At 35.5% G+C, this 19,344-nt stretch overlaps 1 protein-coding gene across 4 annotated transcripts in view; it reads left to right on the plus strand.

The window, feature by feature from the left end:
* Positions 1-19,344, plus strand: part of PTPRZ1 (protein tyrosine phosphatase receptor type Z1) — a 194,208-nt gene that overhangs the window by 138,217 nt on the left and 36,647 nt on the right. For 2 of the 4 annotated variants that reach the window (XM_023223492.3, XM_031935097.1), the window contains exons 12-13: positions 4,005-7,572; positions 12,828-12,972. In XM_023223492.3, coding sequence (XP_023079260.2) covers positions 4,005-7,572; positions 12,828-12,972 — 3,713 coding nt within the window. The remainder of the gene's footprint in view (positions 1-4,004; positions 7,573-12,827; positions 12,973-19,344) is intronic. The other 2 variants (XM_023223493.3, XM_023223494.3) reach the window with 1 other exon arrangement.

Genomic DNA, 19,344 nt, shown 5'->3' on the forward strand with positions numbered 1-19,344 from the left:
AGAACTTATTCTTCCTATCTAGCTGTAATTTTGTACCCTTTAACCAATCTCTTCCTGTCGCCCCCTCCCCACTACATTACTCAGCTTCTAATAACCATTATTCTACACTCTACTTCTATGAAATCAACTTTTTTAGCTTCCACATAGGAGTGAGTACACACAGTATTTATCTTTCTGTTCCTGGCTTATTCCATTTACATAATATAGGTATATCTTTATTTTTGTTGTACACTCTACAATAGAGGTCCCTAAAGCTATGCCTGTCATGGTGCCTCTGGTCTTGCCATTTGCATATATGACAAACACAAGCAGATCTTCCTGTTAGAGAAGAATGTGAAGATGTGTGAGCAGGCTGACTTGTTGTAGTCAGAGAAAAGTTCCTAGATAGGAGGGAAAAAAAACCTCAGTGCATCAGCCCAGGTCCCAACAGGAAACAGATGCCACACTCAAGTGGGGTCGTGGAGGTTAATTTAATCAAAAAGGACGATTCATAGGTGTGGGAAGTCTTAATGCAAATAAACATTGTACATTGTACATTTGGGATTAATGATATGAGAGACTTGTTGTTACATCTAAACCTGAAAGGCAAGAAGGCAAGGAGAAGATGCAGAGAGAATGGCACAGCAGGTGCTGTGGTCTCTATAATGGGACAGTGTCATCCTGTGGTGACCAGTTATGTAAGGAACCTCCCAGGGAATAACCACATTCTCTGGCCACCCACCTAGAACAGAATGGAGACAGGTGGAGAGAGGCTGTAGAAAGCAAAATGAGAATATACAATACACTGAGAAAGGAGTCACCTGAGAAGACAGAGTAGAATTAAAAATCAATATCATTACTTGTTGATAGAAGGCTATGATCTAGAAGAAAATGAGGAAGAGAAAGAATTCTTATGACATTAGGCTTATTTGGTTTGTGGGGCTTTACCCATGGTGGTAGGGCCCAAAGAAACAGCCGCTCTAATTCTTTGAGCTGGAAGAATCCTTGGCACTGCCAAGGGGGAGGGAGTCAGCTACCAATACACAGATAGGGATTTAAAATAAAGAATACAGAAGCAGTGTTTGGTGAGCTTGGCTTGGCAAATTGGTGGTAGTTTTTGCTATTGAAATTAACTGTTGTATTAATAATATATTGTCAAATCGAAAGAGACCTGTGTCATAATGTGTCTTCCTGGAGCGTGATTATAAGATGGGATGAAAACACTGCTTAACCAATCCACTATTCACTTCCTTTGCTTCATGCAGGAATGAATGACAGGCTGGAAAATGCATGGAATGTATTCATAATGACTTTCAATCCCTGAAAATAGAAAAAAAAAAAAAAGAGTTTGAAGGATATTTCTTAGATCCTCTCCAAATGGAAATGTGTGACTTTCCAAGACAAAGTATCTGTAGCATGATCATGGATTCACACTAAATTTTTTAAATGAAGTTGTGAAGGATAACATATGACACAGATCGAAACTACAGTGGAAGAAAGAGTCACAATAATTCCATAAAGAAATTGTAGGAAAGAGTATTTGTTAAAATATATGTAGTCAGATATGAATAAAGTAATCATAGGGCATGAATGATATGTTTTCTTAAAATGTTGACACAGCCAATGTGACCTTTTAGAGATCAACAAGATATGGTAGGATAGGATTAATGAAGGTCTAATCACCTTCACCAGGTTCTGAGAGGTTCTGAACCTCATAAAGTTTATAGAACGCGTATGTATCTGATGTGTGTATAGTTTTTTTCCCCAAATATGTAACAAGAAGAGATGTGTAGCATTATATTATAATAAAAATTTTATGAAAATTTACATTGCTTATAGGAGGATATGATAAAGTATGTTTATGTGGAAATGTAAGCAAAGAGAAAGAAATGTAATAGTATGGTGGAAGTCAAGAGACTTTGTTAGATCATATAGAGAAAACAGATGACATATCTTTGGGGAACTTTTGCTGTGAAGGAGAGATGAGAAGTAAAATGATAACTAGAAGGTGAATTAGAGGTTTTCCTTTGTGTTCCCTTTAAATAAGAGAGATCGGAGTTGATTTAAGCTGATGAGAATGATCTGTTTGAGAATTTGAGAAAGCAAATTGGAAACACAAAATAGGCTGAACTACTCAATTACGTTCAATTCCTAGGTTCATGATAGGGAATAGATCTAAACCACAGAAGTGGGAATTAGCTTTAGAAAGGAAGGAAAACAACTCTTTAGTTCTAACAGGACAGGAGGGGCAAGGGGAGCTTGTTTTTAATGTTAGGAAGAAGTGTGTTTTTGACTAATGGCTTCTTTTCCCTGTAAACAGGAAGGCCATCTGCTGAGAATGGGAGGAAAGGACAGGAAAATGAAGGTTTGAACAGAGTTTTGGTAGAGGGAAAGAGTGTGGAGTGATACCAGAAAACTAGGCAAATATTTAGGTTTGCAAGAGCAAGGAAGAGTTTAGAAACACCGCACTGCCAAGCTTAATATTGATCCTCAGCAAAACTCTAGATCAAATTATAAAACAAATATTTATGAGGACTTCTAAGGAAGAAGAGATAACTGGCACCAACCAATTTTCCCTAAAAGCAAGTCAAGGCAAATTACTCTTATTTCCTTTTGCATGAAGTTTTTAGGTTTGTAGATTATGGGAATATTTTATTTAGGAAATTATTTGGCAAAATCTCTCAGGTGGTCCTTATGAACAAGGTATCACACAGAATGTAAAACTTCTTGAAGAATACTGACTACTTGTAAGGAAATTTGTCAAGGGAATCTGAGAGAGTAGCCATTTTTAGCATGCAATATAATTCAGATCAAGTACACTATCTTCCTAGAGTTGTCACATATGCTTCAGAAAATACAACCAACCAAATAATTAAACCGTAAATAATAAGGCCACCATTAAGCTTGGAATCGTGTGTTTCATACAGTGCAGATTTGCATGTGTATGACTCATGCTCATGAGCACACATGGCTTAAGATTCAGATTCTTTCTTCTGATATTGGTCAAGTTCTCAATAGCTGTACTCAGTAATTTTTTTCTTCTTTTAAGTAGCATGGCCTTAAAATATCCAACAGATGATCAAATAAATGACAATTCTAACAAGTTGTTGGCTACAAAGATACTGACAAAATCATGTCCCACATAAACTTAAAAAAAAAATCTTGATAACTTTGACAATTGAGATTTCTAAGTATATAGGTATATAGTTAGATATAATATGCCCAGTTTGTGTGTGTGTGTGTGTATGTGTGTGTGTGTGTGTGTGTGTGTGTATATATATATATATATATAGAGAGAGAGAGAGAGAGAGAGAAAGCATAGGTCTTGGTCGACTTCTAGTCAGAAGACTAGAAGTCTCCCCCTGGTCATTGCATGGAAGATTCAGCCTCCTGATTGGTGAGTCTAAGGGAAACACAAAATTAAAAAGTAGGAGGAGTAGAATCATATTTTGACAAGTTGCCTTTGACACATCTGCCTAAGTCTTAAGTGGAAAATATTTTTTAAAAAAGGAAAATAAAACCAAACACCTCTTTTAGTTCTAAATCTTCCCTTTATTACGACCTTAAAATTGTGATTTGTTCTAAAAATATATTATTAAGCATTCTGAATGTTCAACTGTTTTGGTCTTTGAAATAGTTTCATCACCAATTCTTATTACAATAAGCTAATGACTATTTACCTTGATGCCTGATGAATAAAGAAATATAAAAACAACAAAATAAATACCATGTTAAATAACAGTCAATAAATAACTACAGTGTGTCTTCCTTTTAAATATGTGGTATCTATTCATTTAACCACTTCTTTCCATAGCATTAAAATAAAGGCAGCCATAAATTAGGTGTTTTCATTATGTTTAATTATTTCTCTGGAGAGTGGATGATAAAGGTTGTAGGTTAGAAGCATGCATTGTACAGAATGGTGCTTTCTGAGGATAAGAAGTTCCCAAGGTACCACAAGTGATGATTGGCAGTATAAGATATTATTTCCTTATGACTCATTAAATCTTGTTTGCTTTTCAAAGGAGGAGGAAGAGGGAAAAGATGTTGAAGAAGACACTATTGTGAATCCTGGTAGAGACAGTGCCACAAATCAAATCAGGAAAAAGGAACCTCAGATTTCTACCACAACACACTACAATCGCATAAGGACGAAATATAATGAAGCCAAGACTAACCGATCCCCAACAAGAGGAAGTGAATTCTCTGGAAAGGGTGATGTTCCCAACACATCTTTAAATTCCACTTCCCAATCAGTCACTAAATTAGCCACAGAAAAAGATATTTCCTTGTCTTCTCAGACTGTGACTGAACTGCCACCTCACACTGTGGAAGGTACTTCAGCCTCTTTAAATGATGGCTCTAAAACTGTTCTTAGATCTCCACATATGAACTTGTCGGGGACTGTAGAATCCTTAAATACAGTTTCTATAACAGAATATGAGGAGGAGAGTTTATTGACCAGTTTCAAGCTTGACACTGGAGCTGAAGATTCTTCAGGCTCCAGTCCCGCAACTTCTGCTATCCCATTCATCTCTGAGAACATATCCCAAGGGTATATATTTTCCTCTGAAAACCCAGAGACAATCACATACGATGTCCTTATACCAGAATCTGCTAGAAATGCTTCTGAAGATTCGACTTCATCAGGTTCAGAAGAATCACTAAAGGATCCTTCTGTGGAGGGAAATGTGTGGTTTCCTAGCTTTACAGATGTAACAGCACAGCCCGATGCTGGATCAGGCAGAGAGAGCTTTCTCCAGACTAATTACACTGAGATACGTGTTGATGAATCTGAGAAGACAACCAAGTCCTTTTCTGCAGGCCCGGTGATGTCACAGGGTTCCTCAGTTACAGATCTGGAAATGCCACATTATTCTACCTTTGCCTACTTCCCAACTGAGGTAACACCTCATGCTTTTACCCCGTCTTCCAGACAACAAGATTTGGTCTCCACGGTCAGTGTGGTACGCTCGCAGACAACCCAACCAGTATACAATGGTGAGACACCTCTTCAACCTTCCTACAGTAGTGAAGTCTTTCCTCTAGTCACCCCTTTGTTGCTTGACAATCAGATCCTCAACACTACCCCTGCTGCTTCAAGTAGTGATTCGGCCTTGCATGCTACGCCTGTATTTCCCAGTGTCGATGTGTCATTTGAATCCATCCTGTCTTCCTATGATGGTGCACCTTTGCTTCCATTTTCCTCTGCTTCCTTCAGTAGTGAATTGTTTCGCCATCTGCATACAGTTTCTCAAATCCTTCCACAAGTTACGTCAGCTACCGAGAGTGATAAGGTGCCCTTGCATGCTTCTCTGCCAGTGGCTGGGGGTGATTTGCTATTAGAGCCCAGCCTTGTTCAGTATTCTGATGTGCTGTCACATCTGACCACTACTCATGCTGCTTCAGAGACGCTGGAATTTGGTAGTGAATCTGGTGTTCTTTATAAAACGCTTGTGTTTTCTCAAGTTGAACCACCCAGCAGTGATGCCATGATGCATGCACGTTCTTCAGGGCCTGAACCTTCTTATGCCTTGTCTAATAACGAGGGCTCCCAACACATCTTCACTGTTTCTTACAGTTCTGCAATACCTGTGCATGATTCTGTGGGTGTAACATATCAGGGTTCCTTATTTAGTGGCCCTAGCCATATACCAATACCTAAGTCTTCGTTAATTACCCCAACTGCATCATTACTGCAGCCTACTCATGCCCTCTCTGGTGATGGGGAATGGTCTGGAGACTCTTCTGGTAGTGAATTTCTTTTACCTGACACAGATGGGCTAACAGCCCTTAACATTTCTTCACCTGTTTCTGTAGCTGAATTTACACATACAACATCTGTGTTTGGTGATGATAATAAGGCGCTTTCTAAAAGTGAAATAATATATGGAAATGAGACTGAACGGCAAATTCCTTCTTTCAATGAGATGGTTTACCCTTCTGAAAGCACAGTCATGCCCAACATGCATGATAATGTAAATAAGTTGAATGCATCTTTACAAGAAACCTCTGTTTCCATTTCTAGCACCAAGGGCATGTTTCCAGGGTCCCTTGCTCATACCACCACTAAGGTTTTTGATCATGAGATTAGTCAAGTTCCAGAAAATAACTTTTCAGTTCAACCTACACATACTGTCTTTCAAGCATCTGGTGATACTTCGCTTAAACCTGTGCTTAGTGCAAACTCAGAGCCAGCATCCTCTGACCCTGCTTCTAGTGAAATGTTATCTCCTTCAACTCAACTCTTATTTTATGAGACCTCAGCTTCTTTTAGTACTGAAGTATTGCTACAACCTTCCTTTCAGGCTTCTGATGTTGACACCTTGCTTAAAACTGTTCTTCCAGCTGTGTCTAGTGATCCAATATTGGTTGAAACCCCCAAGGTTGATAAAATTAGTTCTACAATATTGCATCTCATTGTATCAAATTCTGCTTCAAGTGAAAACGTGCTGCACTCTACATCTGTACCAGGTTTTGATGTGTCGCCTACTTCTCATATGCACTCTGCTTCACTTCAAGATTTGACCATTTCTTATGCAAGTGAGAAATATGAACCAATTTTGTTTAAAAGTGAAAGTTCCCACCAAGTGGTACCTTCTTTGTACAGTAATGATGAGTTGTTCCAAACGGCCAATTTGGAGATTAAGCAGGCCTATCCCCCAAAAGGAAGGCATGAATTTGCTACACCTGTTTTATCAGTTGATGAACAATTAAATACACTAATAAATAAGTTTATACATTCCGATGAAATTTTAACCTCCACCAAAAGTTCTGTTACTGATAAGGTATTTGCTGGTATTCCAACAGTTGCTTCTGATACGTTTGTATCTACTGATCATTCTGTTCCTATAGGAAATGGGCATGTTGCCATTACAGCTGTTTCTCCCAACAGAGATGGTTCTGTAACCACAACCAAGTTGCTGTTTCCTTCTAAGGCAACTTCTGAACTGAGTCATAGTGCCAGATCTGATGCCGATTTAGTGGGTGGTGGTGAAGATGGTGACACTGATGATGATGATGGTGGTGATGATGATGATGACAGATATAGTGATGGCTTATCCATACATAAGTGTATGTCATGCTCATCCTATAGAGAATCACAGGAAAAGGTAATGAATGATTCAGACACCCACGAAAACAGTCTTATGGATCAGAATAATCCAGTCTCACATTCACTATCTGAGAATTCTGAAGAAGATAATAGAGTCACAAGTGTATCCTCAGACAGTCAAACTGGTGTGGACAGAAGTCCTGGTAAATCACCATCAGCAAATGGGCTATCCCAAAAGCAAAATGATGGAAAAGAGGAAAATGACATTCAGACTGGTAGTGCTCTGCTTCCTCTCAGCCCTGAATCTAAAGCATGGGCAGTTCTGACAAGTGATGAAGAAAGTGGATCAGGGCAAGGTACCTCAGATAGCCTTAATGAGAATGAGACTTCTACAGATTTCAGTTTTCCAGACACTAATGAAAAAGATGCTGATGGGATCCTGGCAGCAGGTGACTCAGAAATAACTCCTGGATTCCCACAGTCCCCAACACCATCTGTTACTAGCGAGAACTCAGAAGTGTTCCACGTTTCAGAGGCAGGTTAGTTATGGATCAGAAGGACAGACTGAGGTGTGGTGGTTTGCTTGCTCTAAAAGTAAAGCAAAAATTATGAACAGATAGAAATTTAGTAAAATGGTACATCATCGTTTTTAAAATCAAAACATTCAACAAATCAGTCTCCAGTTTCTAAAGTATAATTTTATTTACTATTTCAAACAATTGTTTAACACGTTTTGGTTTTTAATTTGATTCTCTCCAAACAGACAAAAAATTTTTATTTATTGTCAATATTTCATACTCTACAGGATGCCTTTTATGGGTGGGGGCAATTCTGTTTGCATAATACATTTTTAGTACACTGCTTTTAAAATCAGATCAGAGTATACTATTTTAGATAATTTTAATTTTCATACTTTTGTTCTAAAATAAGTTGTAAACTAATTCTATTTAATTATAAAATGAATTATTAAATCTGAGGGTAATGTGACATAAGCACTTCTCTCTGACACACCCCCTTAGAAAGGAATTAGTTAACTTGCACATTCATATCAGCTTGGGGAGCTTTATTTATTATTATTATTATTATTATCATTATTTATTTGTTTATTTATTTATTTTCTTTGAGACAGAGTCTCACTCTGTCGCCCCGGCTGGAGTGCAGTGGCGCGATCTCGGCTCCCTGCAAGCTGTGTCTAGTGACGCCTTCCCGATTCACGCCATCCTCCTGCCTCAGCCTCCCGAGTAGCTGGGACTACAGGTGCCTGCCACCAGGCCTGGCTAATTTTTTTATATTTTTAGTAGAGATGGGGTTTTCACCGTGTTGGCCAGGATGGTCTCGAACTCCTGACCTCGTGATCCCGCCCTCCTCGGCCTCCCAAAGTGCTGGGATTACAGGCGTAAGCCACCGTGCCAGGCCGGGGAGCTTTATTTTTTTTAAAAAAAAAAGTTTTATTACTAAGTTTTGAGAGTTAATGGTGAAGTTAAAAAATTTTTAATTTTTTTTCTTTCTTAATGTTGCCTAAAGAGGGCAGTGTAAACCATCAAAATACATTTTACTTTATGCCTACTGTTACATACTTTTTAAGTTAAATAATGGGCATTAATATGTACAGTATGTATAGGTATTGTATGGCAAGATGTAAAACAAGAAACATTTTTCTGTAGAAATGAATTTCATTTGTGAATGTATTTTATGCAAATTAGCTTACTGACCAGATGTTTCTTAGAGCAGATTATGTGCAGTGTATATAATACAGATGTCTGCTTTTAATGCCAATAGAAAGAAGAGAGAAGTTCAATTCTATTAAGTATAGAAAATTAATGCTTTCATTGAATTGGTCATAAGAATTTTATAATTTGCTTTTATTAAATGTGAAGGTATTTTGAAATTTAATAATGAAACTATTTAAATCTTAACATTAAGTTAAATGATAGGCTAATGTAACAAAATGCACTCATTGTATAAAAATGAATATTTGCAATGCAGAACATAGACATCAGTCTCATTAGGATATTTTTCCTCTTTGCTATTTCATCTTTTGAATTAGTTGTATATTTTTTTCTTCGGTGCAGCAGCAATTAAAAGTTCGTACATTTTAATAGAGAAGTTTTTCTGTATTATGAATTGATACCTATTTAACATTGCATTTTAAACACTTAAATGCTGATATGTGAGAATGAATAATGAATCCATAGGTCACTATAGTCATTAGTGCTGTCATATATATGAACTCTTATCTGTTCTCAATTATAGTAGTTGCTTTTTAATCTTCATTAGATTTATGCTAAAAGAAAATATCAGGAATCCATCTATCTATTTTACCAGGTAGTGACATTGATGTATTCTTGCTAGACTATACTATTATAGAAAGATATATATAATGAGATGCTAAAGCTAAAATTATTGACTAAAGCTTAATGAGTTTCTCTTCAGTGCACTAATTAGATTTATTTAATTATCAAGAGTATGTTCTCCCACTAATTAGGATAAAACAATATGAGTATGACATCCAACATTATCAAGTAACATAATTAGTGAAGTAAATAAGATCAAACAAGATTAGGGGAAAATTCTGGCCTATTTTTAAAACTGTATCTATAAAATCATATGTAGTCTGTCTTATCCAATAATTGAATATATCCCTTTATCAAATGCATGCAGGCTAGCTCTGAAACTTAAAATTTTATGGTGTATTTCTAGAATGCAGAACAATTTACAGGATATGTTCTTCAAAATACTATAGATAGATAAGGCAAATGTTAGTATCCACAATTTATAAATGAGTACACTGAGACCCAAAGATACTAGATTATTTGATCCAGGTCACATGAGTGAATACGAAACTGAGCCTGGAAATGTGTTATTGATGTCTCTGTCTTAAAGACTATGCTTTCATGTTGGGGACCCATTAAATAAATGTAATGCTTAAATTGTAACACCAAAATTATAATATCTTATTCTCAAAACATATTTTAAAATGTTAATCTTAGTTTTTTATTTCTTAATTACCTATAAATTAAATATTTTAATTCAGGTAACTCCTATATATTACTGAGCCATATAAAAGCAGATATTTTAGTTTCAAATAAATAAAAACAAAATTAGTACAATTAGTTCCTCATTATAAAACACAAAGCAACCAACTGATTTTGCTTTCGTATGATATCCCATCTTGTGTAAAAGAGCTAGGTTTCATGCCATAGATTGATCATTCTGACTCCTTAATTAAAGGATTTAAGATCAAATATCCCAGAGCACTTTTGAGAAAAGTTTATACACAAGACTACATGTGTGTGCATGTGTGTATACAGTGCCTGTATATAAATATGTGTATATGGTGTATTTACATATATAATGCACTATATATCTTATATATTGCATATATGATTGGACATATCTCATATATATGTATGCTATACATATACAAATGAAATATGTAATTATATATATATATACCCATATACATGTTGCTTTGAAAATTTGTGGCCATTGAAGACCTGCATAATTATATAAGCTTACTTTGTGCATGCATTAATCTACATCACTGGTTCTCAAACTTTAACATAGATCAAAATCAACTGGAGGACTTGTCAAAACACAAATTGCTGACCCTTACACACAGAGTTTCTGGTTCAGAAGATTTGGTGTGGTTTGAGTGAAGCCCAAAATTTGCATTTCTAAGTTATGGTGATATTGATGCTGCTATTCTGGGGATCACACGTCAAGAAAAACTGATATAGATAATAGTATTAACCACCATTTGTACTATATGAGGTACCAAGGACTTTGCTAAGTGAATGTTTTCATTTGTTACTGACACACTTACTTTCCACCTAGGTAATAACAGTTACAATAGACAAAACTGTGAAGACAACCATGCATAAAATAAGATGTTTTTCTAAATTTAATAAGGAAATGCTCATTGCATTCACCATCAGGTTATTTAGGTGACTAGATAATTCTAGATGAGTCTCCACAAAATAATGGCCAGAGCTTAGGATTAACATTTTTAAAAATGGAGGCTTGGGCTTTTCTCACAAGAATATTAGCTACAATTCAGGGCTGAGTTGGCTTACAACATTTTCACTTTTTATACAGTTTTATGATTTTTGATCACACCTTTGAATTCCATTTTTTCTGGTAAATGCATTTATAGTTATAAGAACAAACATCTTGGGAAATGTGTGTGCCATTTATATTCCTGTGATACATTTATTTATTTGTTTGTTTGTTTGTTTATTTATTTATTTATTTTGAGATAGAGTCTCACTCTGTTGCCCAGGCTGTAGTGCAGTGGCGTGATCTCAGCTCACTGGAACCTCCGCCTCCCGGGTTCAAGCAATTCTCCTGCCTCAGTTTCCCAAGTAGCTGGGGCTACAAGCGCGCGCCATCACACCTGGCTAATTTTTGTATTTTTTCTTTTTTTTTTTTTAATAGAGATGGGGTTTCGCCATGTTGGCCACATTGGTCTTGGACTCCTGACCTCAAGTGATCCGCCCGTCTCAGCCTCCCAAAGTGCTGGGATTACAGGCGTGGGCCACCGCGTCCAGCATGATACATTTCCTTTATTAGTGGATTAAATTCCTGGCCCTTTCTGCTACCATCCTTGATCAATGGAAGAAAGCTATTATTTTAAATCTTAAGTTCTCTCCAATTAGATATATATGTAATGCTATATATGTGCACTTATATTAGTCTCAATTTTCTTAAATACTTAAAGTTAAACGAAGTTTCTCTCTCTCCTATTACTTAAGCATCAAAAGTGCCAAGTGCTGAAGAAGGCATGTAGATTTTGATGGGAAACTCAAATGTGGTTTGAGCCCTTATCATAAGATAAGGGCTTTTTGTAGCACTGTCAGCATGCTGTCATGTTAGAAACCGTTCTCATGCTCAATCATCTTGGTTTCTCACTGAACACACCTCAAACAAAGAGGAAGGATTGTTACTGGCCACAAACACTCACAGTTCTGAAACTCTTTTTTAACAACTTGGAAGGTAATCTCTAGTTAAAGTGATTTTCAAAGTGCTAATGCAATAATGTAGCTGACTGGTCCCAAAAATAATCATATGTCATCTTTTAAAATTAACTCAACGACAAATTCAGACTTTTAATTATTTATACTTGCATTATTTCAGAAGAATTTCTTAGATCTACATAATCCTCCAATTCACTGAAATTGCATTTTTATTTTTTTTTGTAGAATAAAACAATGGATAAGAAGAGCACTCAAAATAATATTTAAAACCAATCTATATTTAAAATTGAAATAGATTGCTGGGTTGAAAGGTTATCCTAATATAAGAAGAGTTATCCCAAGATTTTTTTCTTCATGAAATTATTAATTGCTTCTAACTATTTACCTAATGGAGGATTAAAAATAATCCTATTTAAATTTATTTTAGAAAATTAATATATATGGTGATTTAGTAAGTAGTGCTGTTTTTCCTAACCATTCTATTTTAAACCAGTAGTATTTTTTAAATTTCACTACTTAGATTTTTCTTATTTAGCAAGGCTTTTCAAGGCAGTGTTATGCTTACCTGTTGCCAAGGCACCCCTATCTGGGTGCCAGTCTCTGCTGGGATGTTGTAGTTCTTCATGTCTAATAGCCTGCCTTATGTTTTCAACTTTGTTTTAATTAAATTGGCTTATAATTGTAGATATTCTTTGCATCAAAGAGTCAAAATTTTAAAGGTAAGTAACAGCAATGAAGGTTGCAATTAATCGGTTGAAAAATGCTGTGACTTTTCCTTTACCTTAAATATCAATTCTCTCAATTTTCTCCGACTACAGAGGCCAGTAATAGTAGCCATGAGTCTCGTATTGGTCTAGCTGAGGGGCTGGAATCCGAGAAGAAGGCAGTTATACCCCTTGTGATCGTGTCAGCCCTGACTTTTATCTGTCTAGTGGTTCTTGTGGGTATTCTCATCTACTGGAGGTAAGTTGAGTATTTGTTTTGGAAAATTTAATTCATAAAGCTCAGATTTTGCCCATATTTCATCTGAAAGGTCTTCAAAGCATATTCAAAATTTATTTTCCTTGCGAGCTGCCATTAATTTATTCAAGATAAATTTGTGAATCCAAAGGCACAATAATGAAAGAGTTAATTGTTCTTCATACATCAATTAAAGGTAAAATGGAGGAACTTCTACCTGTTACTATTTAACACAGTATTTTGACAGTTGTACTTTCATGTTAATCTAATTAATAGACATCTTCATAGCGTTTAACAAAAGTCTAAGCTTCTCATTAGTTGTTATAATTCCAAAAATTAAGAAAACATTTTTTGTATAGTAACTAAATTGTTTTTCAATGACAGAAGAGTTTGTACAAGATGCATATTAACTGTACATACTGATAAAAATGATAACCTGTGCATAAAAGTAAAATCAAGCAATTAAACTATAAATATAATTAGAGAATACAGTTAATGACTATCTTAAGATGCACAGGCATTTAAGATTCTTTATAATTTGCTTTGGGGATGAAATATAACTTCGCTGTCTTAAGTCCTTTAAAGGACAAGAATAATTGTACCAATCATAAGCTTTCCATCCTGTGGAAAGCAGAAGACACAACAAATTAGTGTATTTATTAGGAACGTAGCTCAGTATAACTGTGTCTGTTAGAAAACAAAGATTTTGATGATACAAGGAATCATGTGTGTAAACCAAGAAAGGGCACAGCATAGTACTTTTATAAAATATAGCATACTTTTATTTTAAAAGAGAATTTTGTTCAGAAGATACATAATAATTTTTTTTGTTTAGCAACATCTTTCTATAACTTTATATCGGCATTCTTCATGTGTTCTCTCAAAATATATTCTTGTGGTTTTTTCTAAAATATTTACCATTTTTACTGATTGTTTCCCACGTACCTAGTACTGTGTTAACTATCAGGAAATATCAAAAATGAACAAATGAATGAAAAAAGAGTCAGTGATTTGAAGAAATCTATGCTTATTGAGGGGAAAGAATTTGTCATAAAAACGTATAAAATAGGCCGGGCGTGGTGGCTCACGCATGTAATCCCAGCACTTTGGGAGGCTGAGGCGGGCAGATCACGAGGTCAGGAGATCGAGACCATCCTGGCTAACACAGTGAAACCCCGTCTCTACTGAAAAAAAAAAAAAAAAAAAAATTAACCGGGCGTGGTAATGGGCGCCTGTAGTCCCAGCTACTCGGGAGGCTGAGGCAGGAGAATGGCGTGAATCCGGGAGGCGGTGCTTGCAGTGAGCCGAGATCGCGCCACTGCACTCCAGCTTGGGCAACAGAGTGAGACTCCGTCTCAAAAAAAAAAAAAAAACCTTATAAAATATTACACAAAAGTGTATGCATAGAGCAGTTGAAATCTAGTGCTAAAAGTAGTCAGAGAACAAAGAAGCATGGTAGGCCAGAATGCTCAGGGTAAGTGTAAACTAAAATATAGGACTCAAGCTCTGTGGAAGTCAGAAAGGAGAGGAAAAGGGCATTCCAGGCAGGGACACAGCAGGGGCAAAGATCGGGAAGTAGAGATGAGCTGTCTTTTGAGTAAAAGCTATTGGATGTTTCGGACACAGTGAGGCCTGGAGCATGTGTTAATAGTTGCCTGTAGTTGGACATTGGTTGGCTAGGGTAGAACGTCTTCACGATCAACTGTATTTCATATCTGACTTCCTTTACTTGAACAGAGTAGACTGCACACTGTGGAGAACAGATCATGCTTTTGTTACCCCACATGGCTCAGGAGTCTATTTCGTTCATAACAAGAAACAAACAAACCTGGTTTCTTTAGTCTGTATCCCAGTGATTCCAATAATTGCCAAAGATTTTTTTTTTTTTTTGCTAAAGATTTCATGCTTAGCAGAGTGCTTTGAACTTAATACATACTCCATAAATGTGTGTTCAACAAAAATAAATATTGCTTTTCTTCCCATTCCCCACTGAACTTGTTGGCCAACTTTTTTACCACATTGATATGTGTATTCAGATTGCAGGTTTCTATCTAGTCTGATTTTCCCTACCAAATTACTTTTTTAATTAATGGGAGTCTGTGTTAAAAATTGAAAATAAGATGGAGAATATGACTAATTCTGCTTCATAGTAAATAGTGCTAGTATAAAGTTCCAATAAAGATGTCAGAAGATTTATAAGATTGAAATTAGTTTCTTAATCTCTGTTACTTAATATTTCAAGTATATTTTCTGAAAATTTGGAAATCAGTATCTTATTTAATACAATTTGATAGTTCATGGAAAATTAAAATCTAGAGAGGTTTCTATCTTCTATTAGTAATGGGTCATTTCGTCTGTGTTATATGGGGAAAAGATAAAATCTCCAGTCAAAAATATATTAATTTGAGCTTCACTAAGATATTTCTTTTTTCTTCACAAATAGCACTTTAGGTACCTTGAATGCAGAGTGTAATAGTGTAAAATATATATGAATATTTTGGCCAGGCACAGTGGCTCACACCTGTAATCCCAGCAATTTGCAAAGGTGAAGTAAGTAGATCACTTGAGGCCATGAGTTTGAGGCCAGCCCAGGCAACACAGTGAGACCTCCATCTCTACAAAAAAAATAAAAATAAACAATTTAGCTGGGCATGGTAGGGCATGCCATACTCCTAGCTTCCCAGGAGACTGAGGTTGGAGGATCACTTGAGCCCAGGAATCAAGGGTACAGTGAGCTATGATTATGCCACTGCACTCCAGCCTGGGCAACAAAGTAAGACACTGTCTAAAAAGAAAAAAAAAAAAAAATCACTTTGATGGTTTTATGTATATGTTTTATATCTATTAAATGTTCTGATAAAAACTGTCAATCTTAACTATTTTGAAATGCTAAGTAATGTTAGGTATCTGACCTACTAACATCTGTTCGAAGTTAATTCACTAAAATATGTAAATTTTGGTAACATAATATACTAGGGGTATTATGTGCTGAATCACAAGATGATAGTTTTAGTTCATTCTTCAAGGTTTATGTGAATTATTCAAATTCCAGTGAAGCTAATTTGTAAACAATATGATTTCACTAGCCAATATATAAACATTTTAGACCTTTGTAAAAGCTACAGCCGGAGAAAAGGTTTAAAAATCTAATGTCATACCAATAACAGTGCTAATAGTAATGTAGTCCTTATGAATTTTTCCAAGTTTATATATTTAAACTTTTTTAAACAGCTTAATTAGGTAATATTAAAATATCGTTAAACTCATCTCTTTAAAATGTATGACTCAATGGTTTTTAAAGTGTTCTACTATTTCCATAATGATGTTGAGTGTTTTTTTGTGTGCTTGTTGGGCAGTTGTATATCTTTTTTGGATAAATATGTGTTCAAATTCTTTGCTGCCTATTTTTTAATTGGGTTATTTATCTTTCTATTATTGAGTTGTGGTTTTGTTTGTTTGTTTTGTTTTAAGGAGCAGAGAGTGTAATAGGCAAGAAAGATGGGAGAAGGCAGAAGGAAGAAGCTCCCCGTACAGAGACAGAGGGAGGGGGCCTCCAAAGCTGAAAGAGGAGAACCCAACTTGTGTGTTTTTGTATATTCTAGATACAAGTCTAGATCTTATCAGATATCTGATTTGCAATTGTTTTCTCCCATTCTGTGAGTTATCTTCTCACTTTCATGATGGTATCTTTTTTAAAGTGGAAAAGTTGTTAATTTTGATGAAGCCCAATTCATCTATTTTTTCTCTTATTGCTTGCACTTTCAGTATCATATCTAAGAAGGCATTGCCTAACCCAGCACCGTGTTGATTTACTCCTAGATTTTTGTCTAAGTATTTAACAAAATTAAAGAACTCATGCTTCCCAGTTACAAAACTTTAATGAAAAGCTACAGGAATCAAGAGAATCTGGTACTGCCATGAGAATAGACATACAGTTCAATGGAATCGAACTGAGAACCCAGAAATCTTACGTTTACGATCAATGGATTTTAGAAAAGGATCCTAAGACTTTTCAATGAGCGAAGAATAGTCCTTCCAACAGATAGTGCTAGGACAATTGAATATTGAATATCCACATACAGAAAGTCAAGTTAAACCTTTTTCTAACACTATACACAAAAATGAACTCATAAGGGACCATAGATGTCAGTGTAAGAACTATAAAATTCTTAGAAGAAAATATTTAAGTATGTTTCTAACCTATTTTTAATGAGATATTAATCCTAAAGTTTTATAATAAATCTTCTATTTTGCCTAGTTTACCTAACTCAAGATTTTCCCCTTATATTTTATATAAACCTTCAGAGGAAGCAGATTTTAACCAAAAGACAGAACAAATTCAAAGTGAGAAAATCCAGTTATCTTTCCTAGTTCTGCCCAGCATTTGCTATATGGCCTTGGGCATTTCAATTACCCACCTAGGACTTGGTTTCTCTTGTTTACCATTTGGGTAAGTTCACTAGATCATCTTTAAGATTGTATGCAGCCAGGCATAGTGGGTGGCTCACACCTGTAATCCCAGCACTTTGGGGGAGATATATATATATATATATATATATGATATATATATTTATGCATATATATATATTTATGCATATAAATATATATAATATATATAATTCTCTTGATTTTATGTAAATATATATGTATTTTAAAATATATATGTATTTTAAAATAAATATATATATGTGTGTGTGTGTGTGTGTATATATATATTTAGCCGGGCATGGTGTCACATGACTTTAATCCTAGCTACTCGGGAGGCTGAGGCAGGAGAATCACTTGAACCTGGGAGGCGGAGGTTGCGTGAGCGGAGATCGCACCATTACACTCCAGCCTGGGCAACAAGAGCGAAAGTCCGTCTCAAAAAAAAAAAAAAAAAAAAGATTGTAGCCAGACCCAGGAATGGAATAATACACATTCCTAGGTTTTCATTATAAAGACTGTGATGAAAAGGCGTAAATTAAATAATCAGATTACCATTGATTGATAGGACCTATGTCTACAAGTTTAAAACAGTCATCACTTTTTTCATCACGCCTGATGGATAATTACAGGTGACGTAGTTATCAACACTTACCACATAGACGTGAAAACATTTACTGCTTATACCGAACAGATGGACTACAGATACTGAATCTTGTCATACATTAAATAATATGCCTTGAAATCATTTTCCAGATGTTTTATGGTATAATTTACATGAGCCATACCATAAGTTTTTAAGATGCAAAAATGACTTCAACAAGGAAGATTTTCAAAAGGTTTTTTGTTTTTTGAAGGCAAATTTTTGAAAGCTTTTTGAAGAGTTAGAACCTGAAAAGTACCAAAGGCATACCCAACCAAATGGCACACAATCAAAAGCAATATAGAAAAGGACTTCACATAAACACAATTGTTTTGGTTGGGGGTAGGGAGAAGAAAAGCAATATGAATTCTCTCTTGATCTTAAACTCAAATTTGAAGGTTGCTGAAGATGCCCACTAACCCAGAATGGAGGTCTTCTGGTACCAGATTGCCTTTTAAGTGTACTGTCACATGCTGTATAAAACTGCACTACAAAGTATAACTAACCAATATGCAAATGACCTTCACCCAAAATTTAGCCTATACTATCTTAATTTTTTTTACTTACAAGCTTTTTGGTATTATTTATAAGGTCCTTTTGGGAAATTAATGCCAAGTAGTGTTATTGGGCTACTTATTTTCTAGAACCAAAAAAGATTTGATTACAGATTTATTTGTTTGTTTGTGACAAGAGTAGAATTGGTATTTACCCACAGTATAGTGAACATTAGCAACGTATTCAACCTCAATGCCAACATGTTTTAATTTACCATTTTATATTCTATGAGATGCTGCCTTCTTCCCATTAAGTCATAGTTATTGGTACATCCTCTGTCGATCCATCTGCCCATCCAGCCACCCATTCATCCTTCTCTACCTGTATATCTCATATTTCCCTCCAAAATGGTTTGAGATTTCATTATCCCATTTGAGGCTAAGGTAGGTAAAGAGAATCTAGGATGCAGCTGAACAACATGTGATTGGTGGGATTTACTTGCTACTAGAAATCCATCTAATCATTCAACACATCTTGAACACCTATTCTACCCCTGGCATAGTATTAAGAGTCGGGTTTACATAAAATCAAGAGATATGGTCCCATCTTTTAAAAATGTAATAAAGATATAAGCACAAAACAAATATATTAGAAAACAATTATACTAACCACCAATTAAGGAAAAATACTTAAATAATGTAAAATAATGTCCCGGAAATGAAGATTGCTCTTAGATTGATTAAGTGTATTTTTCAACACAGTCTTTTCTTTTTTTGAGAGAGAGAGAGAGTTTCGCTGTTGTTGCCCAGGCT

The sequence above is a fragment of the Piliocolobus tephrosceles genome, unplaced genomic scaffold, assembly GCF_002776525.5.
Source record: "Piliocolobus tephrosceles isolate RC106 unplaced genomic scaffold, ASM277652v3 unscaffolded_41, whole genome shotgun sequence".
NCBI classification, from domain to species: Eukaryota; Metazoa; Chordata; class Mammalia; order Primates; family Cercopithecidae; genus Piliocolobus; species Piliocolobus tephrosceles.